A 25,703-nucleotide genomic window follows, 5' to 3' on the forward strand; every position below is an offset into this window, starting at 1 on the left:
TGGCAGGTGACAGAACAAAAAGACAATAGTCTCAAGTTGCAGTGTGAGAGATCTAGGTCGGATATTAGGAAAAACTGTTTCACTAAAAGGGTGGTAAAGCACTGGAAATGGTTCCTAGGGAGGTGCTGGAGTCTCCATCCTTAAAGACTTTTAAGACAAGTCTTGGGAGGATGATTTTAGTTGGGAATGGTCCTGTGATGGACTAGATGACCTCCTGAGGCCTTTTCCAGCCCTAATCTTCTTTGATACTATGATGCATTCTTTTTAAATGAGCCAGAATGGCTATTCATACTTTTTGAGAGATATTATTAGAAATCTATTCATAATAATGACTTCATTTTAATTGCAAGCACCATAAAATCATGAGGCTATATTTATAGCATGCATTCCAAAAATGTAGCGGGAAATTAAAACTAAACTGATCATTGAATATCACAATAAATTAGTGGTGGTCAGTTGCTTGAGAGCTTTATGTGTACTTAGTACAGAATGGGCAAAAAGAAAGAAAATTGCATTTCATTCTTAAAATGGATCTGACATATTTTACTTGCACACATCAAAATCCAAAACATTGTACACAGTTGCTCCCACACCATCAGATTTCCATGAATATCATCTTCCTTAATAAACAATACTTTATATAAAATATACCCAGCAGGCCATCCTCACCCAACTTCCTACATGTTAATGTGTAACTTAATGTCATAAGTGCTGACTCTGTGGTGCTCTGGGGCTAGAGCATCCCCTGGTGCCAAGCTCCTCCCTTTCCATCCTCCCTTTGTGCCTCTCACCCACTGCTGGCCATGCTAACCACATCCTCCCCTGCCCTCCCAGTGCTTCTGAAGTTGATTTGCAGTATCAAGGAAGTTCCAGGAGGGAGGGGCGGGGGCATGGGAGAAGGGGAGAAATGGGATGGAAGCAGAGTTGGGGGCTGAGCACTCTCCATCCCCAGCTGGAGGGGAAGTGGGTGCCTATACACAAAGTAATAGTGGAAATTAGGTAACATATATACAATAGGCCATCTGAGTTTGAAGCTGAAATTCATGGTTATCTGTCTCACATTCCCAATTGCCCCCAAGGAAGATCATTAATTGAAAATAATATATTCAGTACATGGGGTGCTAGCAATTTTATTAAAAATACTTACTTAAGAGATTTTAGCACATAACTTTCCATGCATTAACATAAAAACTGAAATCCGCTATAATGCTTGAGCCAACAATCCCAACTTAATCTGTAGGGGCTGAAGTAGTGTGGTTTAAGTGACTGGTTCTTGACTGTGGAATGCACTTCCCACACTGACGAGTTGTCCTGGGAAGGACAAACACCATTTTGTAGTGCATTCTTTCTCCTTTTCCAAAATCAATGGAGGCAATATGCCTCACAAACCATATGATGCTTTCAGGTGGAACAATGTGGGCAATGCATTTCCATTTCTTCCTTCCCCCCATGTCCCACTGCCTTCTGAAGATGATACTTTTGCCGAAAGTACAGGCAGTCCCTGAGTTACGCGGATCCAACTTATGTCGGATCTGCAGTTACGAACGGGGACCTCTCCCTGGTCTCCAGCAGACCAGGGAGAGGAAGCAAAGCGGCGAAACACGCGCGCAGCAGGCAGCCCAGACGCGTCTGCAGACCAGCGGGATGGGGAGCAAAGCAGAGCAAAGCCCCGGAGCACGCGCGCAGCGGGCAGCCCAGACGCATCTGGGCTGTCTGCTGCCCGCGTGTTCTGCCGCTTTGCTTCCTCTCCCTGGTCTGCTGGAGACCAGGGAGAGGTCCCCGTTCGTAACTGCGGATCCGACGTAAGACCAGGGGGACGGGGAGCAAAGCAGAGCAAAGCCACGGAGCACGCGGGCAGCGGACAGCCCAGACGCGTCTGGGCTGTCCCACTGCCCCCATGCTCCGCGGCTTTGCTCCGGACGCCTGTGGTACAGCAGCTGGGGCGCTGCCGGTTGGTCCCGTAGCGCCGCTCTGGGCGCTACTGGACCAACCCGGCAGCACCCCAGCTGCTCTGCCCCAGGCGTCCTGATTCAGCCACTGCTGGTCAGTTTCAGCAGCGGCTGAATCAGGACGCCTGGGGCAGAGCAGCTTGGGTGCTGCTGGGTTGGTCCAGCGGCGGCGCTACTGGACCAACCCAGCAGCACCCCAGCTGCTCTGCCCCAGGCGTCCCCAAGTCAGCTGCTGCTGAAACTGACCAGTGGCTGACTACAGTAAGCCTCTGCCCCGGGCTTCCTGGAATCAGCCGCTGATCAGTTTCAGCAGCAGCTGACTTGGAGACGCTTGGGGTTCTTAAGTTGATTCTGTATGTAAGTCGGAACTGGCGGTCAGTTTCAGCAGTGGCTGAATCTGGATGCCAGTTCCGACTTACATACAGATTCAACTTAAGAACAAACCTACAGTCCCTATCTTGTACGTAACCCGGGGACTGCCTGTATTCATGTTTATCATTAGTATGTATTATATTTTAAACTCCTTATATTCAGTAAAAAGGAAAATGTGCCAATGTATTTTACACTTCCTGCCAAGATATGTGTTTCATATCAACTATTATACATACTATATAACAGGCCTAAATCTTGTAATATGATTCAGTGCAGTTAGGAGCTAGAGTAAAGCTTATTAGCAGATTTAACCTTGTAACACTACATTTTGCAGCAAAGGCGTTTGGCAGATAAGGTAGAAACAAGTCAAACACCTAACTGAATGGCACACATTTTTATTATCCTTTATATTCTACTTCTTTTGTGTTATGAACTGTAATTTGGCAACCTCAAAAGCCATTGCTGTAATATATATTTATTGCTTTAAATAGATTCAATTTCCATTGTATTTTAAAATTCAGCACTCTTCATTCAAAAGTAGAGGAAGCGAGCTTGTCTGGGATCTGTGGACTGTTGTAAGTTTTGTCCATTTTCAGTGGGAAATTCATTAGGGTTGGAAAATTTTTATTTCTGTGTTCTACTAGTTCCCACCACTCTTAGGGTATGTCTATATAGCAACATTATTTCGAAATAACACTCGTTATTTTGAAATAACTGAGTCCGTATCTACATGGTAGGCAGTTATTTCAAAGTCCTCAAACTGGAGGACTTCTTACTCCGACTCCTGTAATCCTCATTGTACAAGGAGTAAGGGAAGTCCGAGGAAGAGTGCTCTATTTTGAAATAAATGCTGTGTAGATGCTCCCAATTTCAAAATAAGCTATTTTGAAATAAGCTAAGCAATGGACATAGCTCAATTTGAGTAGCTTATTTTGTGTTAAGCCTTACTGTGTAGATGCATCTTACTGTGCTTCCTAGTGGACAGGGAGCTTGTTCCTATTATTAGGGTCTTAGCATATATTCATTTGAAAGGGCTTCACTGCCTGTCTTGTCATGTCATATAAGAAACAGAAACTATTTTCTGCAAGATCTATATTTGATATGTGTATTCTTTGAAATTAGCTTCATTGTCTTGTTCCCTCAGATGTCATGCTGTTGGACTCATTAGAAATGAATACATGGATTTCTCTATTTTTTTCCTATCACTTTTGTCACCTTGAAAGATGAGATATAGGGGGAAGATGGTGATTTAGCACATGATTCTTCTTCCTAAAAGAATTTTTCTTCTCCCTTTATTGTTATAATGTAATTTGTATATGTGAGTGTAGAAATAGCATCAAAAGAGAAATATAATTTAGGAAAAGTAAGAACTGGATTCTGATTTCACTTGCAACAGTAAAAATGTAAATTAATCCATTGACCTCCGTGAAATGCCTCTGATTTACAGTGTTCTGAATTAGTACAGAGTCCAGCCTTGTTTTTCTGTGAAAGTACAGTGAGATTTCTTTTTCAGATTTTTCAAATAAAAGAAAATATGCTAACAGTTGAAAATTATGATAATCTATAAAATCTTTTTTCAGCTCTGATGAAGCTTTCAGCAAAGTCAATTTAAATTACCGCACAGAAAATGGGCTGTCTCTTCTTCACTTATGTTGTATTTGCGGGGGTAAGTATTTGAACCTTCATACTCTTTAAGCATGTTATTTACATGCTTAGTGATTTGGTCTATTTAATAACCCACAGGAACATTACATTTTTAAACTATTTGCGTTCTTTGCATTGTCCTTGCTAATGCTCAGGAAGGCGTTAGCTACAACATTCTTAAACTACTGTGTGACAAAGTGGAGTGGATCCAATTAAACGTTAAACTCCTTTCTAAATAATTTTTTAATATACCAAAAATTCCAATAAATTCCAATGCATATTTAAGTACAGATGTGCAACTAACTTGAAATGAGTGGTTATATTTATTTTGTAATCAAGGTATAGTACTATTTTATATGAAATAGACACATTATAGACATGATGGCATGAAGATTGAATTTTTAGATACTCTTTCCATAGAGATAACATTTCATTTTTCTAATATCGTGAAAATGTTTCTACAACATGGTGAATTAAAATATGATAAAATTAATATAAAAATCAAATCTTCTATACCAGAATGTTCTCTAATGTGATTCTTGCAGATAGCAAACTGCAAGAACAAGAAAAGTCATGAGAGAAATCATTTGGCTACTCATCTGATAGTAGAATTTTACACTCTCGTCTCTGACCCATACTGCAGATCTGTTGTCCAATACTGTTCTCATGCATTTTGCACTTGTTCCACACTATGAAATGAGATCAGCATTCAGAATCAAAGTGAATTTTACCCTAAGGCAGAAGGCACTTAAGCATGTATTTAAATGCTTTGCTGAATCTGTGCCCAGATGTATAATCAGTAAGAACCTGATTATGCACCACTGAAATCAGTGGGAGCTTACCATTAGCTTCAGTGCGTGCAAGACCTGAGAGACCAGGGTTTGTTTTAGGCAGCATGAGAACAGTCTGTTCCCGTTAATGGCTCGATTGTGCCTGATGCTCACTTGTACCATAAGGGGGTGGTATTTTGCCACATGCTGCGAGTTCATTAAGAAATGGATTATTGTGTAGTCACAATGTGAGCTAAATTATGGCAACCCTGTGAAAGAGGGAGAGAGCATCTACAGACCTTTCCCTTCTAGCATAGCTGTGCCAGCATAGCACTTAAGTGAATAAGACAGGTGGCAGGAGATGAGAGAGACCTCATGCCAAAGCTGACTAGTATTCCCATAAACTACTATCTCAGTAACAATAATTTGTAAAGGTGCTGAATGGAGCATCGCCTTTGGAGGGATCAGTTGAGAAGGTAGGTGTCCAGGAAACACAACTTGTGAGGCAGGAAGGGAATGAGGGAGTATCATGCTGACAGAGGGGCCAACAGTTTCAGCAGCCCTCCCAAGCAAGTAGGGGCAGCTCCATGCCCCTCAAAGGGGCAGGGCCTCAGGCAGAAGAGGCAGGGCCAGTGCATCTAGCCTTCAGTGCAGCCCGGACCTGGGTACTAGCCCTCCAACCCTCAGAGACATGTGAAGCGATTCTCTGGCATCAATTTAAAGGGCCCAGGGCACTGGCTGCCACCGCTGCTACAGGAGTTTGTGCTTTTAGCACCTCAAAAATCTCTGCGAAATCCTTCCTCAAAGATGAGAATGAGATTAGTGAGTGAGTCGGTGCCCAGTGCCAGAAGTGTTCCCATGAATGGTTAAACTGTACCTGATGGTGATGGGTGTGCAGGCCACTGTTATCATTCCCCTGTCCTCTTTGGAGTCACTAGCAAAGTCAGAGGATGCCAGGACAGAGAGGAATCCATTTCTTTCCCTTTGTACACCATCTGACATTTAATTCTAACTCCAACTAACACTATCAGTTTCAAGGACTATTGCTTGCATTTTGAATACTGAAAATGTGAATACAAGTGTTGAGATCTGATCTGAGTTTAATAATAAGAAACTGACAATTTTGTAGCCACACCTTTAAGTGTGGAAGCTCTTATCTGATTGCCTTCATTTGCATGTTCTTTTCCGTAAATGATTTCTCTTTCCAATTTTTATTATAAAGGTAACAAATCCCATATTAGAACTCTTATGCTAAAAGGGTTGCGTCCGTCCAGGTTAACAAGAAATGGATTTACAGCTCTGCATTTGGCAGCTTATAAGGTAAATTAGAAATGTGAAGGCAATATGTTTGGTAGTCAGCTCTCTCTAAATTACTAATCCCAATAAAAATCTCTATGCCTTTTATACAATGCATAGGAAAATCACTTATAAATACCTACACACAGGAAAATACTATGGACTTAGCATCTTTCATGAACATTGTTTAATTAAATGTCACAACGTGTCTGTGGGTTAAACAAGCATTCTTATCATTATAATTACAGAAAGAAAGACATTTTCTCAAAACTTTGCTATTTCCCTGCCTTGTTTTTTGACACAATATTGTTTTAGCTGAAGTTCCCCAATTAACTGTAATGTTTAATTTTATTTTACTATTTATTGTATTTATTGTTAAGAGCCGACATTGTTGGTTGGCAATGAATGAAGCAGAAAAATGAAGACAACCCCTGTCCCAATGTACTCTTGTGGTTCCCATTTTACAAACAGAGAAACTTAATGCAGAAAGAGAGTAAGTGACTTGTCCGAAGTTACACAGCAAATATATTGGCAGAGCTAGACCTGAAAGTTTCTGGTTTAACTTTCTAATTGCTCACCACAGGACTGTCTTTTCTTTCCTAATTACTGTGCTATTCTAACTTGCTATTTCTTTATTTCTTTAACTAGTTTAATTTTATGACCACTGATAACAATTACATTGACCTGTGTCAACCAAAATACTAAAGATAATCAAATCTGATGCTTCAGGATGTAGGAAGATGGCCTAAAGCAGTCATAAAGAAAACTTTCACTTGTTTGCAATGCTGCACATTAGCTAATTGCCTTCTGGGAATTTTGTTACCTTACTCTCAAGGACAATGGTGATGACTGATTTGAGAAAATTTTACTTTTTATTTCTTAATTAAAATGATTTGCAGACAGATTCAAATATTCTTGAAAGTAGTTATAGGTGGGACTGATTGTTTTAGTTATATTAGTTCATGCTACTTTGCTCACAATTTTCAAGTTTACAGTGAAATAAATGAAAATTAGGAATATACTTAAAGTTGAGCATTTGCTTAAATGATTTCCTGAATCAAGACCTTGGTCACTCGAGTCACACAATATTTTTTCTAGGCTCTGATTAGATTCCATGGAACTAAGCATTGAAAATTTTGAATTTTGAAATCAACTGTACCATCTGAAATTTCTTTTGGAAGACATCTGAAATTTTAAGGCTTTGGTATTTACTAGCCTTTATCATGCCATAACATGTGTGATATTACAGTTATTTTATATAGAAAACATGGGAAAATATAGCCAGATACTATGGTGTAGTAAGTGTTAGTAAAGGATGACTTTAATGGCATTTCCTCTATCTGGGCTATGACCAGGTTACCTACTGAGATTTGATGAGATCATAGCAGAAGTAGGTAGGCTGGACTGAGTTATCATTTGGAAAAGGAATTCCTAGCTTAGGCCATTTTATTTTCAGATTTTATTTTTTCATTAAATTCAGGTTGAAATATTATATGCAATCATATAGCAACATCTTCCAGAGTCCTGGGCCTAAAAAATTGCTTTGATTTTTTAGAATTAAAATTTGGCATTGAGGGTGGCGTTAGGGAATGCTTTGGTTCATGATTTCATACTGAAGTTGATCATTTCTCCAAGAAGGTGAACACACACATTTTGAACACATGGGTCTGCAGTCACAGCTTTACTGCACATTCTGTAATGCCAGTTCATTCATGGACTTGGCTAGATTTTGTATCCCATATAGGATGAGGGAGCTGCAGTAGTGGCATGAGCTTGAGCATTTTCTACTGTTGTGGTCTTGTTGTTTATTATTTATTACTGTAACATGTACCAGCCCTGGACATAGGCTACAACCCCATTGTGCTGAGCAATCAACACAGAACAACAATCAAGAAATGGTCCCTGCCCCAAAGAGTATACAATATAAGTCTAAGATGTGAGACAATGAATGTATACTGACAGACAGCAGAGTACAAGGAAACAATGAAACAATACTAATCAGCCTGACAGGCTGTGTTTTGTGTTCGGCTATTGGATGCAGAATGGTCATTTGAAGATGGTTTATTTCCAGGCTGGCTGACAGGGCCAATTTCTCAGCTGATGTAAATTACCATAGTTCCATTAGAGTCAGCTGAGGATCTGGTTCAGTATAGGAACAAGTCTACTTTTGCTGTTAGAATAGAGGACTGGCTCCTATTCATGGTTCTGGCACTGAATCACTGAGTGACCCCAAGCAAATCTCTTCAGTCCTCTGTGCTTAAGCTTATCCCTTTGCAAATGAGTTCAGTAATATCCACCTCACCTAGATATTGGCCCTTATAACACACATTTGTGAACTGACCTTAGAGTCTCAACAAACTATTATTACTTATACAATTTCCATTGACATTGTTATATCAGGCAGAAAGATCAGCAGTGTTTTAGTCCATTAGGTTGTCAACAAGGACACTCATACAAAATACCATCCTCATATTCAACACATTATCTTGTGCATTTGTGGGATTATATTTTAAGATCCTGAGAAGCCTTAGTGTGTCCTTCTGGGTTTGACATTCCAATGGTTCTGATACTTAAAATAATCCATGTAAGCATTTAAAGATGGTTTGGAAGCTAAGTGATATTTAAATATCTCACAAAATCAGGGAAATACACTGTTTTAGAGAAGTTTGTATCCCTAACAGTAACATTTGAAATGTGCACCTTGTAGGACAGTGCAGAACTTGTGACTGCCCTGCTGCATGGTGGAGCTGACATTCAGCAAGTTGGATACGGAGCTCTTACAGCACTTCATATTGCTACAATAGCTGGTCATCATGAGGTATGTTTTTCCTATCTATCCAGGAAATGGTGAAAGTGACTGGCACGATTAATTGGCTCATTTATCTTTTAGCGTGTTACTGCTTAAAACACAGACAAAACAGCACATCAATAACTCAGTAAATCTAAGCTTCATTTACTGGCACTTTGTAACAAGTTGGAGAGGCTATTAGGATTTTAAAAGTTTCTCTTGGTATGTGTGTACAGAATATATATGAATGGATATGCCAGGCATATTCATATATCTCCTGCTCTTTGTATCCAATGTCTTAAACATCTTGTTAGGAGCCAATGCCAATGCCATTCCTTTCTTAATATCGAATAGTTTAACAAAGATTTGTGGTGACAGGAATGCATATGGATACAACTTGTGGGATCATTGCTCTCTCCACAGATCTGTGTATCTGAGGGAAGGCTTCTCTTCATTGTAGAAGTGGGGATGCTGTGGAAGCCTCTCTTCCCCTTCTCCAGAGACTGTAGATCATCGGGGCTACTCAACTTTGGAAGCCCCGGGGACCACAATGATACTCACAGCACATGCCAAGGGCCGCAACTTAAGTGTGGTTGCATATACATGCAAATAGATATGCAAATATATGCAAATAGCTTCTTTCAAACTGACGGGCATGACTACAAAGAGTAAGACAAGACTACACAACACACAGGCCCCATTTAAGTCAGTTCTGCTGATATTAATAAAATGCAATATTTACCTGATTTCCACCTATATGACAGCACTTTTAATGAGCAATGACAGTCCAGGAATTTAAATACTAAACCGCATATCAACAGAAGATCATTCTATTGACTTCTTTTTTGTTTTGGCTCCCACCCTTGAGCCACGTGTTAAGCCCCACATAAACCCAAAGTGCACAGTGGGCCGCAAACAAACAGGCTGCGGGATGCATGTGGCCCACAGGATGCGTGTTGAGTAGCCCTGCTGTAGATTATGCTCCACAAGCTGAGTGCATGTCAGATATTTGGGCTACTCAGATATTCCTGTTTAGTTGTATTATCTTCTCTGTGAATGGTGTCTGGGGATCTCAGGAGCAGCTGCAATCAGGGGAAGTCCCTAATATGTGGGTCCATCAAAGGTGGCGCATTGGCACATGGATAGCCATTGCCTTCTATGGACACTTGAGGTTCCTCCAACCTTAGGCTTGAGCCCTGTGGTCCTCCCTCTCTGACAGAATAATCTGGAGGAACTCAGTGAAGGATTTCTTCCTGCAGAATCTTTTCCTGGGTGGCAGTGGGGGAGGGAGGAAGTAGTTCTGCAGTTCGGTGCTTTTTAGTCCTGAACCTGCTAGTGCATCATTTTTCATCTCAGCCTCAATTCTGTCACTTCTCATATCATCTCATTTGCATTGCCCTGGAAACAATTCACCCAATCTTATTTATTTTTTTAAAAATATATCTTTCTTGAAGCAATTAATGTTACATGTGCAGAATAACTTTTGGAATGAAGAATTTGCAGTTGCAAACATAATCATAAATGCTCAATTACTTGTGTTCTCATTTCCTCTGCTTAAGTTGAAATGACTGACTTTTACAAAACAACAAAACTAGGCTAACCTGTGGAAACAGACACTTCACATTTCCTTAAATAGGGCTTGTAAGCAAGAAATGCAGGATAATAACAAGATGTCACAAAGAAGGTCATGTAGCACACATTGATGACTAGATTGACAGTTGTGTGATCAAAAGCAACGAGGAGTCCTGTGGCACCTTATAGACTAACAGATTTATTGGAGCATAAGCTTTTGTGGACAAAGACCCACTTTGTCAGATTCATGTCAGATGCACAAAACAAATCTTTGCCCACAAAAGCTTATGCTCCAATAAATCTGTTAGCCTATAAGGTGCCACAACACTCTTCATCACTTTGCAGATTCAGACTAACATGGCTACCCCTCTGATAGTTGTGTGGTCAGTAGTGCAGCCATATTCACTTCATTTGCATTTAAAAATATCCACTCTTTGATCTCAATACGAGGATTGCAATTGAAGGTTTCTCCAAGCAACTGTGTGATGCAGTTAAAAAGGCATGTTGAAAATTTGTCCCATGTTATATTAGGATGGCATTCCTCAACCTTCTTCTGTATTCCCCTTTCTTATACAGCTGGGACCACTCAGTTTATGGGAAGGACCAGGAGCGGAGACAACCCTAGGGGAAACACTTGCTTTGGGGAAGGAATTTCTTTCTAAACTTGATATTTTTAAAATACTTTTATTGGAAAGCAACTCAGACTTCAGCTCAGTTCCTAGCAGAGACATGTCAACATCTCCAGAACTAACTCCCTGGTTTGTACTAATTGGAACCTTTGTTGGCATGCTCATTAGAGAGGATAAGACTGAATGAACACAAGGTCCATATAGGTTCATGCTGAAGCACACTGGCGCTATGGGATGTGTGTGGGGGGGTGCAGGTGTTCTGCAACTGAGCAATTTTTTTCAGTCAACCCAGCCCTTTTTTAAACTGCTAAATTCAGCAGGGAGCAAGGTAGGAATGTAAGATTAAATAACTAACACACATGGAAGAGAAAAACAGTACAGGTTGAACCTCCCTAGTCTGGCACCCTCAGGACCTGATGGTGCCGAACCAAAGAATTTGCTGAGTCACAGGAGGTCAATATTGTTTAGGGGTATGTCTACACAGCATGCTTATTTCAAAATAAACAATTCTGGAATAGTTATTCTGAAATAGTTTATTTTGAAATAGCACATCTATACTGCAGGGAAGCCTCAAAATTAGTCTGAGGCAAGCTTCCCTAATGTAGAAGTGTTATCTGAATTTAGAGCCCCAGGAGGCACTGGGGAGGAATAACTTAGAATGGCCCTGCTGAGGGACTATTTCAAAATAGTAGCAGTTGAACATCTACTCATGCCTTATTTTGAAATAGGTATTTCAGAATAGGCGTTATTCCTCGAAGAATGAGGTTTACAGATTTTAGAATTTTTTCAAAATGACAAATGGCTGTGTAGATGCTTGCATTATTATTTTGAAATAACACTAGTTATCTCAAAATAACGGTGCAGTGTAAATGCACCCTCGCAGCATTACCAACCCTTCCACTGCTTGCTGGACTCTTTAGTAGACATTTAATGGTAAATTAGAGCTAAATAATAACACAGAACACTGAGAGCTGGTGGCTGTAAACAAGCTTTATGGGACTGCAGGACACTTGGCCACACCTATGATAAGTGGAAATCCAGCTAACTAAAACTATGCTGAACCATGGATGTTGCCAGACCAGAGAGTGCTAAACTAAAGAAGTTCAACCTGTACTGTGAAAGTACTTACTGTAATGACTGTAAAGCTTTTCATGATATAATTAAAACAAGGAAGTTCAGATATAAGTTTTAAAATGTCATTCATCTTGCATTACAAAGCTTTTCATGATATAATTAAAACAAGGAAGTTCAGATATAAGATTTAAAATGTCATTTATCTTGCATTACAAACATCACCAAAATTGACACTTAGAAATTGTAATGGAATTGTTTATCCCACAGACTTTGAAAATTTCAGAAGCAATAAAATTGTGTTTATATTTTCATGTGGCTGCCATCTTGGGCTCACTCCACTTGTGAACTTTTGAAACAGTCCTGTTTACTCGGAAGGCAAGTCAGCTCACCTCTTTACTATCTCCCTTTGAAATCAGGGGAACTTTAATGCTTAGCCTGTTAGGAGTGTTTTTAATGTTATATAAGCACCCAGCTGCAGCTTAGGTATCTAAAATACCTTGAATATTTGGCACTGTCTAAAACTTTATGTGCTGCTTATCACAATGGGCCTCAATTCTGTCTGGAGTCTCTAGGCACTAACATAATGTAAATATTAACTACAGCAACCTTCTCCCAGGGAAATTTAAATGCACTTCGCAAAACCAGCACCAGCAATATTCACTTCCTCAGCACTTCCAATAGAAACAGAAATTCTGTGCTCTATTAAGCTCTGTCTATAGTCATATTCTGACCATAGGAGCCCTACTGGTGGAGACTGACTTGTGAAAGAGCTGAATCATACCATAGGCGAACTATGACTTTGACACCCACTCACGCCTCCCCTCCCAAACACACATTCAATATAGAGAAAAATGAGAAGTTGATGTTGAAATGTTACCTTTATTTATATGCAAATCTAAATAAACATAGATTTTCCCTACTTTTCATTTAGGGTACGTCTAGACTACATGCCTCTGTCGCCAGAGGCATGTAGATTAGGCTACTAGGCATAGGAAAATGAAGCGGCAATTTAAATAATCGCCGCTTCATTTAAATTTACATGGCTGCCACGCTGAGCCGACAAACAGCTGATCAGCTGTTTGTCGGCTCAGCGCGGTAGTCTGGACGCGTGGGGGTCGACATCAAAGGCATTTGTCTCATCCCAGGAGGCATACCTGGGTGGTAAACCTCATCGCAGGAGGCATACTTGGGTGGTCGACAAATGCCTTTGATGTCGACCCCCGCACGTCCAGACTACCGCGCTGAGCCGACAAACAGCTAATCAGCTGTTTGTCGGCTCAGCGCGGCAGCCATGTAAATTTAAATGAAGTGGCGATTATTTAAATCACCGCTTCATTTTCCTATGCCCGGTAGCCTAATCTACATGCCTCTGGCGATAGAGGCATGTAGTCTAGACGTACCCCAAGTCTCACACAATTATACTGTATAGGATAAACCACCCAGTAACTGACACTTTAAATATGCAACTGTTTTGGGTTGTACACAGTGTTTCTGGGCAGCGCTATAAACAGTTGCATTTTGAGTTGTAACTATCTTCCTTCCAAAAGAACTGATTTTGGGGAAGCTGTGAAAAACTTTATTTCTTGATACCGAAGGATCACTTCAGCATTATCTTCAACAGCAGATTTTGAAGCATCTATAAAATGGATGATCATTGTCATCTGCTTGATCTGACTTGCATCTGGTGTGCAGTCCAGAATAATTAAAATGTATTTTGTACATGGGGCAGCTTCTAAGATTTTCTCTTAAATACCATTTACTAGGCATCGAATCAGCTCATTCTGCAGTTTTTTTCCAAAGTAATGAACCTGAGTTTCATGGTCACTTATTTTATGCAGATGCCCTTTTGTGACTGCAAAACTGTTTCAATTATCAAACTAGAGAACAATAATAATAGTATTCTACTTTACTTTTTTTAAATTAAAAATAAATGAATCAAAATTATTATTAAGAATGATTAAATATGGAATACATGTATGGAAAGAAAAAAATATATAAATTTGCAGTGCCATAGGTTATTAGAGTATGTAGCTCTTTACTTATTGAAATCTTTCCTGATGAGTTACTGCACATACAACGACATCATAGTAACATAAATTAAAATTTACCAGACTTGTTTTATAATTGTAATGTTCACTTAAAACTATTTAAAAAATTAAACAGAAGGCCAGAATTTCTGTTGTTGAACAAGATTGCAATTGGAAAGAAAAAGAATGTATGTGATAAGTGGTATTTGTTAACATTAGCAAGCAGGTATTCGAAAATCAGGGTTTTATTACTTTAAGAACATAAGAATGGCCATACTGGGTCAGGCAAAAGTCCATCTAGCCCATTATCCTGTCTTCTGACAGTGGTCAATGCCAGATGCCTCAGATGTAGTAAACAGAACAGATAGTCATTAGGCGATCCCTCTTCTGTCATCCATTTTTAGCATATGTCAAACAAAGGCTAGGGACACCATTCCTACCCATCCTGACTAATAAGTATTGATGGACGTATCCTCCATGAATTTATCTAGTTCTTTTTTGAACCCTGTTAAAGTCCTGGTCTTCACAACATCCTTTATCAAGGAGTTCCACAGGTTGACTATGTGTTGCATGAAGAAAAACGTCCTTTTTTTGTTTAAAACCTGCTACCTATTAATTTAATTTGATGACCCGTAGTTATAGAAACAAGAAAATAACTTTTCCTTATTCAATTTCTCCATACCTGTCATGATTTTACAGACCTCTATTATATCCCCCCTTAGTCTCCTTTTTTCTAAGCTGAAAAGTCACATTTTTTTAAATCTCTCTTCATATGGCACCCATTCCAAACCCATTCCAAAATATTTTTTTTGCCCCTTTCTGAACCTTTTCCAATGCCAATATTATTTTTTTAAGATGAAGTGACCACCTTTGTATGCAGTATTTAATATGAGGACCTACCATGGATTTATAACATGGATTTATAACTTTAACAGTAATAATCTACAGTGTAATCTTTGTTATCCGGCATTCTGTTAACCAGAAAACTTTGTTAACCAATATTGCCCCAGCCACAATACTGTCACATCTTCAGGCGCTTAGGCCTGGTTTGGTTTACCGTGATTGGCTTAACAATTTTTTATGTAAGAAGTACTAATCATCTTTAACTCAAAATAGAAATGTGAGACCAACTGCCTCACACTACAAAACTTCCAATATTAAAAACTTGATTTTTTCTATTATTGTCCATTGGTTTTTCCTAGGTTTATGGGACCCTCAGATAACTGGAATTTTTAGATAACTAGAATGCCCTAATCCCTGAGAGTGCCAGATAACACAGGTTTTACTGTACAATAAATACACAATCTTAATCTTATGATTACTTATGATTCTCCTTTTACAATCTTGTTAAAACCTCTTGCCAAATTTTCAAGTCCAACACAATACAAATACTTTGTGGGCACAGCATCTGCAGGATCACTTCTTGTAACATGGCAGAACAGCTATTGCTGGTTGCTGACCAGCCTTCACTAAGTGGCAAGCAACGCTGACTGAACTCTATGATTAGTCAACACTGATCTTCTGGGAATGACTGAACTGCTATGCCATGACACATATTAATTGTATTTTACATAGATAGCCATGCTCTATAATGTGAAATAAATATTATAACTCAAGTGTTGACATTGCAATGATATACTGTTTCACAAATATAATATTTGATACTTTTGTTTATAAGAGATAACACATTAACATACATTTTTAAATCGAGAAAAAAATCACTGCTGTCTAATTTGGCACCCTGGAAAGCCAGGTGCCCCAAGTGAACACTTAGTTCACCTATATAGCTAGGCTGGCCTGCCTCTAAATATTAAAAGTGATGACTACCAAAGACATCACAATGAGAATAACTCCAAATGTTACTTTTGCATTGATTGTTTGGGAGCTAGAGATAGAAAATGTAAAGATAAGTCACACTAAAGCCTGGTGCTACCTCTGAAATCTGTGCAGATGTGACAAAGTGAGAAAAAGGATAAAGCACTTTACAGTTAGTCACACACAAAAACTCAATTAAAAAGCTGTTATTCTTCAATGTTTCGGTCAGCAACTCCAACAGTTATCAGGGGACAAATCAATTTGCAGCATCTGTAAGCAACTATTTAAATCTGTGGATGGAGAAGCATGCTAATAGAGTAGACTGACATTAAATACTTTATTTTGAAGGTTGGCTTTTCAGGGAGTATGTTTTGCTGATGCTCTTAGTGTTTGTTTTTTAGCATTACATTCTTAAACTCATGAGACATCATGTCATTCCCTTCATTAGTCAAGTATATTCCCGTGTCTTGTTGTTTACTCACTAGAAATGCTTCCTAGTGTATCCTGTCTCAAAAAAGAAAATACTGTTAACAGTGTATGAAATATATATATGTGTGTACCCAATCATTTTGTGCAAGAATTATAATAGGCAAGTTAGCAGAAGTCTTCTTAGTTTTAACATCCTTTCATCTTCTCTGAAATGTGCTTTGTGTTTTGTGTGTGTGGACTGTGGCCTGTGAGATACTTATGTACAGAGTGATATTTTGCCTTGCTGGGGGCATGGTCATTAAGGGAATTGTTTATATTCTTTAATGGAGCCCCAAGTATCTAAGGTACAATCTTTAGTATATATTAATAAAACAATTTCTATCTTTTCAAAAATACAATGGCTATCAAGTAAGACTGTCTGATCATATTTTCTTATTGATTTTGTTGTCTTCCTCATTATACTGGATGCTCATTTGATTGGGCTATTTACTGGACTCATTTTAATAGCTCATTATTTCCTAAAAGTGTTATTCACAACTGGTACGGTGCCAGGCAGACTTTTATAGAATCCCTTTTTCTACCATAAATAGGCCCCACTGTGGCACTCAGATGTAGAGGCAGTCCCCGGGTTACGTACAAGATAGGGACTGTAGGTTTGTTCTTAAGTTGAATTTGTATGTAAGTCGGAACTGGTGCTTATTGTAGGGGAAACTCTAGCCATACATTTCTTCAGAGCTCAGTTTTATTCTCCCACACCTCACTTCCCTCAGTCCTTTATTCTCAAGCTGAGGTGTCTGCTGAGAAAAGCCTCTCCGCGTCTCCCTGGTCTGCTGGGGGAAAGCAGCTAGTGCGGGGTTGCCTCACCCCGTTTGTAAGTAGGGATCCGATATAAGTCGGATCCATGTAACCCGGGGACTGCCTGTATTAGTATGGTTCTCTCTCTCTCTCTCTGTGTAGTTACATTGACAACATTGTATTTTGGTCCAGGCTCAAGGTCATATTTTGCTAGACAGTCCCAAAATTGAACCATGTTTATGGACATAGGCACATATATTCATCTTAAATATATTTTAATGGGCAAAGCAGCACATACATTCATCTTAAATTTTAACCTTGCCATTCCAGCACTAGTGAGTACCGTGTCACTAGTCTTTAAGCTTTGACAGCCAAAAAGAGGTGTTCTGGATCTATTTCATAGTCTATAGCAAAGGTGATCTTTGGGAATTGTATAATGAATAACTTTACATTGTGCTGTACATCATTTGCATTGATGATGATTGGAAAGATGCCATCTATGCGATAGCTATACGAAATTGGATGAGCATTAAGTTGTTTGGGCCCTGGGCCTAAATACCAGTCCAAGATTGCTGCAAGTTGATTTATCTCTCCAGTGACAGTGTATTGAGCAAAGACTCTTTTAATTAAGATTTTGAAATAATTGTTTGCTCTTTATGCATTTTAAAACATTAAAATAAGTGCATGTAATTTTTCAAATTTTACTGTCTATTCATCAGAGCTGGTCTTAGGGGCTGCTGACAGAGCTGGCCTTAGGGGCGGGCTGCAACCGCATTTCAGCCTGACCTCCCATATCCTTCCCCCAGATTTCCCTGGTTACAAATTTTCCCCAGTGTTTGTTTTTGTTTTTTCGCCCAGGGCTGCCAATTGTTAGGACCGGCCCTGCATTTCATGATAAAATAAGAAATCCTGTGCATGCTACGTCACAGCACAGTATCCTTGTATGCGTGTAATATGAGTGAAGATCATCCCAGTGCAGAAGGCTAGTCACCATTTTATTTCCATTTAAGCACTCCAAGTAGGGCTTACTGGGGACAGATTTGAATAAATCTTAGGGGCATCCTGTGTTTAGAGGGGAACATCATCAATCTCTGAAAATATACTATATTGAAAAATATTTTTACCAAATGCAGAAGGCATAAGAATCAGTTACAACTACAGATTTTTATATATTAAAAATAAAGAAATATATATTTTCAAGTGAAATCTGTGCTATATTGGTGCATACTTAATGCTGTTTCTCAGTGGTTCTCAAGTAGGGGTATGCAGAGATCTTCCAGGAGTATATCTACTCATCTAGAGCTGATTGATTTATACCACAGGCTACATGAAAAACACTAGTGATATCAGTGCAAACTAACATTTCATAGTTGTTTATATGGCTCCATATTATTATACACTAAAATGCAAGTAAAATGTTTATATTCCAATTGGTTTACTGTATTTTATAATTATATGGCAGAAATGAGAACGTAAGCAATCTTTCAGTGTGCTGACACCTTGTTTTTTTATGTCATATGCAGTTTTAGTTCTGATTTTTTTAAAGAAGCAGTTTTTAAGTGAGGTGCAACTTAGGGTATGTCTACACTGCCATCCTAGTTCGAACTAGGGTGGCTAATGTAGGCATTCGAAGTTGCAAATGAAGCCCGGGATTTAAATATCCCGGGTTTCATTTGTATCTTGCCAGGCGCCGCCATTTTTAAATCCCCATTAGTGCGGACTCCGTGCCCGCGGTTACCCACGGCACGGAGTAGGTAGTTCGAATTAGGCTCTCTAATTCAAACTACCGGTATACCTCGTTCCACGAGGAGTAATGGTAGTTCGAATTAGAGAGCCTAATTCGAACTACCTACTCCGTGCCGCATGTAGCCGCGGGCACGGAGTCCGCACTAACGGGGATTTAAAAATGGCGGCGCCCGGCAAGATGCAAATGAAGCCCGGGATATTTAAATCCCAGGCTTCATTTGCAACTTCGAATGCCTACATTAACCACCGTAGTTCGAACTAGGGTAGACATACCCTTAGGGATATGTAAGACACATCAGTCTCTTCAAAGGGGCACAGTGAGTGGCCTGGTAAGGTTCAGAGCCACTGCTATATGTGCCTTTGGAACAAGAGACCCTATGCTTCAAAAATTACCCCCCAAATGATTTTTTTTTCACTTTGGTATAATTCAAAAGAAACAAATTATTTTGATGATAATTACTGGATTTAAATATTTATAGAAAATTGCATATGATCAATCTGGCATGTACATAGTGTTGCTCTTTTGAGTGACCCCTGAGAATTTCCATTTCTGTGATTGGCACCTTCTGGCGTTGATCAGTGGAATATGCTAGAAAACAAGGTAAATGGGCCACTTGCTTCTCCCTCTTCTCCTTTGGAGATTATTCTGACAACGTAGAGGAGGATGGCCCCTCCCACTCTTCCGTTCCTTTTAAGTCACTGAAGGTGCAGCAAGCTCAGATCACAGCGAGTGTCTGTCCTCAATGCTTCCCTCATCTGTTTCTTTTTAATTCTTCCTTTTCAAGGGCTATTTTCTTTTTGCTTAGTTAGATTAACATTAGCAAAGGTTTCCTTAGTTTAGTAAGAAGAACAAAGACGAAATGATACCTATTAGGAATGGCTATCATTAGAACGAGAGAGTTGCTTCACATCCCAGTGCTGTTAGGGTAGGCTTGACAGGCCTAGTCAATTAAGTCTGACAATGTGTGAATCCAGCATTAACTTTGAATATCAATGGAAGTTTTGTTACTGATTTTAAGTAGGTAGGATTTCACCCATTGTATTTGTTTTTGCTGCTGTCCCTGTTTGTGTTTGACATTGGGAAATGAGAGACATTTGACACAATTCAGTGATAAGAATGAAAGCAGAAAGTAATAGTAAAAATTATTAATTCTAATGAAATCAACACTTAGGATACCCTGATCTGTTGTTCATGTTTCAGGTGGAGTGCAATGAGAAGGTATCCTGGGGCATTGTTCCCCATCATGCTGGGATTATCATTGGGGTAGACCATTGATAAAATTCTTCAATTTGATATTCATTCACTAATGGCCTAGATTGTGCATCAGACTTTGGCTCTTTTTTTTTTTTTTTGTAATTTTTTTGTAATGTAAAGTCTAGCTGTCTAATCAGGCCCAACGGGTAGTGATTAATGGCTCGATGTCAGGTTAGCAGTCAGTTTCTAGCGGAGTGCCCCAAAGATCGGGTCTAGTGTCGGTTTTGTTCAACACCTTTATTAATTACTTGGATGAGGGGATGGTTTGCACCTTCAGCAAGTTTGTGGATGACACTAAGCTAGGGGGAGGGTCCAGAGTGACTTAGACAGATTAGAGGATTGAGCCAAAAGATATCTGTTGAGTTTCAACATGGACAAGTGTAGAGTCCCGCACTTGGGACGGAAGAATCCCAAGCATTGTTACAGGCTGGGGATGAACTGGTTTAGTAAAAGTTTTGCAGAAAAGGACCTGGGGATTACAGTGGATGAGAAGCTGTATATGAGTCAACAGTGTACCCTTGTAGCCAAGAAGGCTAATGGCATAATAGGTTGCATTAGGAGGAGCATTGCCAGCAAATCTAGAGAAGTGATTATTCCCCTTTATTTGGCTCTGGTGAGGCCATTGTATCCAGTTCTACCCCCCCCCCCCCTGCCCCCCCCCTCCCCCACTATAGAAAGGATGTGGACACATTGAAGAGCTTTCAGTGGAGGGCAACCAAAATGATGAGGGGGCTGGAGCACATGACCTATAAGGAGAGGCTGAGGGATTTGGGTTTGTTTAATCTGCAGAAGAGAAGAGTGGGGGGGGGGGGGGGGGATTTGATAGCAGCCTTCAGCTTCCTGAAGGGAGGTTCCAAAGAGGATGGAGAGAGGCTGTTCTCAGTGATGACAAATGGCAGAACAAGGAGCAATGGTCTCAAGTTACAGTGGGGGCGGTCTAGGTTGGATATTAGGAAAAACTATTTCACTAGGAGGGTACTGAAGCATTGGAATGGGTTACCTAAGGAGGTGGTAGAAACTCCATCCATAGAAGTTTTTAAGTCTTGGCTTGACAAAGACTTGGCTGGGTTGATTTAGTTGGGATTGGTCCTGCTTTGGGTAGGGAGCTGGACTTGATGACCTCCTGAAGTCTCTTCCAGCTCTATGATTCTACTTCATCACAGTCCTCTCTGTGAAATGAGGAACGTGTTCACTGAAGGAGTAGTCTGGCATGAAATCATTCACTGAGTCACAGCCTTATGCTATCTATGATATGTTCTCCAACAGCTGCAGCAAGGATATGTTTGCAAACTGTTATGAAATCAAGATGTTTTAAAATAAAGGTATACAGCACATAGCTAAGATAGAAAACATTATTTACTATTTATAGCTATACTTTTTACTCAAAACTAGGGTTTACCATATAGAATTATAGCCTAGACCTAATATTTGCTATGTTGATTACCCATCTGATTTTATATCCTAACAAGTGGCAAAGAGAAATAAACTATCAACACATCATAGAAAGAGAGATACAGGATGTGTGTGTGTACACGTATGTACACGTAAGATTACATTACATATACAGAGAATATGTACAATGTTGCATTTAAAATGTTTTGTACATTTCATTTTTAGAAGATTCTGTTGATATGAATGATCCCTTATACATGAAAGGTAACGTACATTTTTATCTACTTTAAGGCCACTTTACACTGCCAAAGAAGGTGGTTTTATGGTAAATGAGAATCAGGCCCCAAATGGGGAGTGTTGTTGGACCATGTGTGTGAAGTGTCAATTCCACAACAGAAGAAAGTGTATAGACAGAATGATCTAAAATTAGGATTGTAATGCAAGGGAGGAGTCCCTGCCCCCACAGTAATGAATGTAATTGAAAGCCTATTAATATGCACACTGCACATGCCCATAGATGAAACAGTATAGTCACATAAAAATTGTTCTGCCCTCTTTGAAGAAAGTGTCCATTGTTACTGGCTTCAGCAAGATGCCTTAGAACTGTTGCCACATAATTATTGGTTCTTCCCAAGAGAGAATCTTGATTAAAGTTTATTTTAATAGGCATTTCTGTGGATTTGTGCACTAGCCTTTTCCTCTGGAGACATCAGTTCAAATCTTGACCTTGTTAACAATCTGCTTTTCGTGGTCATGTCCCATTCATTTTTATAGTATTGAGAAACTAGTCCCAGCTTGGTAGTATTTATATTGACTGGGACCTGGGACTGAGATCCAGAGATAGAGTTATCTGTGGAATTTTGCACATCATTTACCTACACTATGTCTGGTTCTGTCCAATATTTTAATCTACACTAAATTCACTGACAAATATTAGGCAAATGCAATACAATGCAATAATTATGGCAAAGTTGGGAGAAAAAAACATTATTTTAATAAGCATAGTGAAATCTCTAAAAATCTTTTACACACCTGTGCAAGTGCCTCATCCCAGAACTCTTACTTTCTCAAGAAGAGGCATCATTAAAGGAGATATCTACAGTGAAATTTTGAATGAAATTACTCATGATGGATGTGACCCCACATTTGCACACTAATGAAGGTGCCATTACTTTGGTGGGCTAAATAAATATATTATTCAGTGAAAAATCAAAAGGTTATTTTGGTCATCTGTGAAGAAGTTCTAAGAAGCTGTGCAGTGTTTCCTTAGGAAACAAATATATACTACCCCTAACACTTATGTGACATCACCAGCATAACGAATGAAAAATTGTTCCAAATTCCGGTTTCCTGGTTAATATCTACACTAGAGAACATAAAGCAGCATGGCTGATACAATTGTGTCATTGTAAGATCTCTCCTTTAGCTGCTCCATGCTGATGGGCAGGAACTCTACATTCAACATAATTAAACCACCTCCAATGAGCAGAGGTAGCTATGTCTGTAGAAAAATGTCATCCCCCAAGGTAGTACTGTCCATGCTACCTCTTGTACAAATGAAACTTATATTTCTCAGTTGATGTTTTCTCAGACCCCATATTGACTGACACAGCCCTACATCCATAACATGCATTGATATTGGAGGCACCTCTTTAAAAAAAACTAGAATATCTCTACTGCTAATCAATTTTAATTTTCAGATGTCTTCATCTCATGATGCATAGTTGGAACACTTTTGAAATTACCTACTTTGTTGCAAAGTAAATATCAGCTCCTGTCAATCTTTTGAGAGCAATAAATAAGAAAGAAATGACAGATTTACTTCTGATCCACATTTAATAAAAATCTTTCAGCTATATAAAACATAGTGTGACCATTGCTGAAGAGTAGCTGATATGATGGTATACTACCCACTTTGATATAAAATATGACCTTCCTATACATTCTGAAATACATTAGACATGGAAAAAGACATAATGAGAGATTTAAAAAGGAATGTGAAGTAAAGTGAGGAAGTCCCTGAAATCTTTGCACTAGTTTCTAGTGACACATCAAATAGTTAGAAAAGGGCCTGAAGAGCAATCCAAGATATGAACACTCAGCTCTAGATTCGAACTTGTGGTGAGCCTCTGTCATGATCTCTTCACTTTGGATCTGAAAATCTGGGGAAATAAGATTCAGCTCTGAATTTTGTGGCTTTTCCCCATTTCTGTAAGAATGTGTCTAGAGTACACCTCTTTGTCGACAGAGAGATGTAAATTAAGCACATCGAAATTGCTAATGAAGCAGGGATTTAAATATCCCATGCCTCATTATCATAAACATGGCCGTCACTTTTTTTTAATGGACGGCCATGTTTATGATAATGAGGCACGGTATATTTAAATCCCTGCTTCATTAGCAATTTCGATGTGCTTGATTTGCATCCCTCTGTTAACAGAGGGATGTAGTCTAGACGTAGCCTAAATGACCAGCTTCCTACATGGAAGTGAGGAATGATTTATTCATAGACTGGTATCTATGAAAAGTATTTTGCCATTTCAGATAATTTCTAAATAAAGCTAGAAAAATCATTGTTTCCCTGAACACTTTTGAAGGTTTGGTTCAGTTCAATGTGTATGAACAAGCTGATTAGCTCTCTGAATACATTGATGTTCAAATATACTTAATTCTGGAATAAGTGCAGTCTTTCATTACCAGCATCATGTGAAGAAGTGCTGAGCAGCCAGCTTGAAATCAAGGAAAATAATTAGGATGGAACCTATATGAAAAAGCTGCATTTGTCAAACAGAAACAAGAGCTTATTTAAGCCAACTCGATCATGTAATTCTCTAGTTGTTCTGTTTTTTGAGGGAGTTGGATTTTTTGCTCAGAAAATGTACAAAAGTACTAGGCATGCAGAAAGAGAGAGAGACAGTGCAATTTGTCAATGCATTTCAAAAAATGTAACAAGAACAAATCAGAAGCTAGAGAAAGGCAATATAAAAGAATCACTCATTAGAGAAGAAATATTTGTACAATCTACTATATATTTGAGAGAGTTTGTGCATCTGTCTTTGTCTCTAGCTATGTGTCCACCTGTCTGAGTCTGTTCAAGAACTACTCCTCAACAGTCAGAGCAAGGATCGCCGCATTTGATATGCAGCTTCCTCTTATAATAACTTAAAGCAAGATAAGCGTTTCATTGTGCCAAGACAATGGAATGTGCCTGGAATGTGATTGTTTCTCATCAAATGGAAAGGGAGGGCTACGATAGCAGGGACAGTTTTACTCCTGAATGACCAGTGGGAGACAGCAAGAACCAGGAACAGTTATATTCCTGAAAAACAGCCTCCAATGTCCCATTCTGGCCCAAGGGACCAGCCGCCAGCTGGGCAGCACACTCCCTGCTACCCCAGACTGGCCCTGGAGAGCAGCCAGTGGACACCTCTACCCCACCTACTGTGTCTCCCCCACACCTACCAACTCCCTGCCCTGACTCCCACATCCCCTGCAACCCTGGGGCCCCACATACCGAAGCCACTGCCCTGACTCCTGCACCTCCCACACCCTCAGATCCCTGTCCTGAAGGACCCAAGCAATACCAAGTAAATCTTCTAGTATTATTTAGCAGTGTTGCTTAAAAATAGTATACCTATAATTTACGCAAACTTCCAGAGTGGTGTGAAGCAGTCCTAATATTAAGGAGACATATGTAGAGTGACATCCTGACCTGCTAAAATCAATCAGAAAACTTCCAATTACTTCAAAGTGGCCAGGGATTCTCCCTTAATATTTTACAACAGAAAAGGCCATATTTTCAGTCTGGCCTATGAATATGGACAGAAAAATACTGCATTCCCAAACCTCACATTTACACAATTTGGATAATTTAATACTTAACATCTGTGGAGGTATGCATGCATAAAATCTTTATGAACAAATATTGAAGCCGGGATATAAATTTAAGCACATAACGTTGATTGGTTTCTTCATGTTGCTTGCAGAAAAATACTGTGTCTTGAGTTTAAAGTCGTCATTCTTACAAATTCAACTTTTGTCATTATTTTCCCTTTACTAAAGCAGAATTATTTGCAGAGAGAAATGAATCAGCCACACTAATAAATTTTAATTTCTGGATAAAGAGACAGATTAATTTACAACTTTCAGG

At 39.3% G+C, this 25,703-nt stretch overlaps 1 protein-coding gene across 2 annotated transcripts in view; it reads left to right on the top strand.

Annotated features, from left to right (window-relative positions):
• The window catches only part of TNNI3K (TNNI3 interacting kinase), a 190,841-nt gene that overhangs the window by 13,629 nt on the left and 151,509 nt on the right, over positions 1-25,703 (top strand). For both annotated transcript variants that reach the window (XM_006130399.4, XM_075936240.1), the window contains 3 exons: positions 3,902-3,987; positions 5,958-6,055; positions 8,739-8,849. In XM_006130399.4, coding sequence (XP_006130461.1) covers positions 3,902-3,987; positions 5,958-6,055; positions 8,739-8,849 — 295 coding nt within the window. The remainder of the gene's footprint in view (positions 1-3,901; positions 3,988-5,957; positions 6,056-8,738; positions 8,850-25,703) is intronic.

This window comes from Pelodiscus sinensis, chromosome 9, assembly GCF_049634645.1.
Source record: "Pelodiscus sinensis isolate JC-2024 chromosome 9, ASM4963464v1, whole genome shotgun sequence".
Lineage (NCBI taxonomy): Eukaryota > Metazoa > Chordata > Testudines > Trionychidae > Pelodiscus > Pelodiscus sinensis.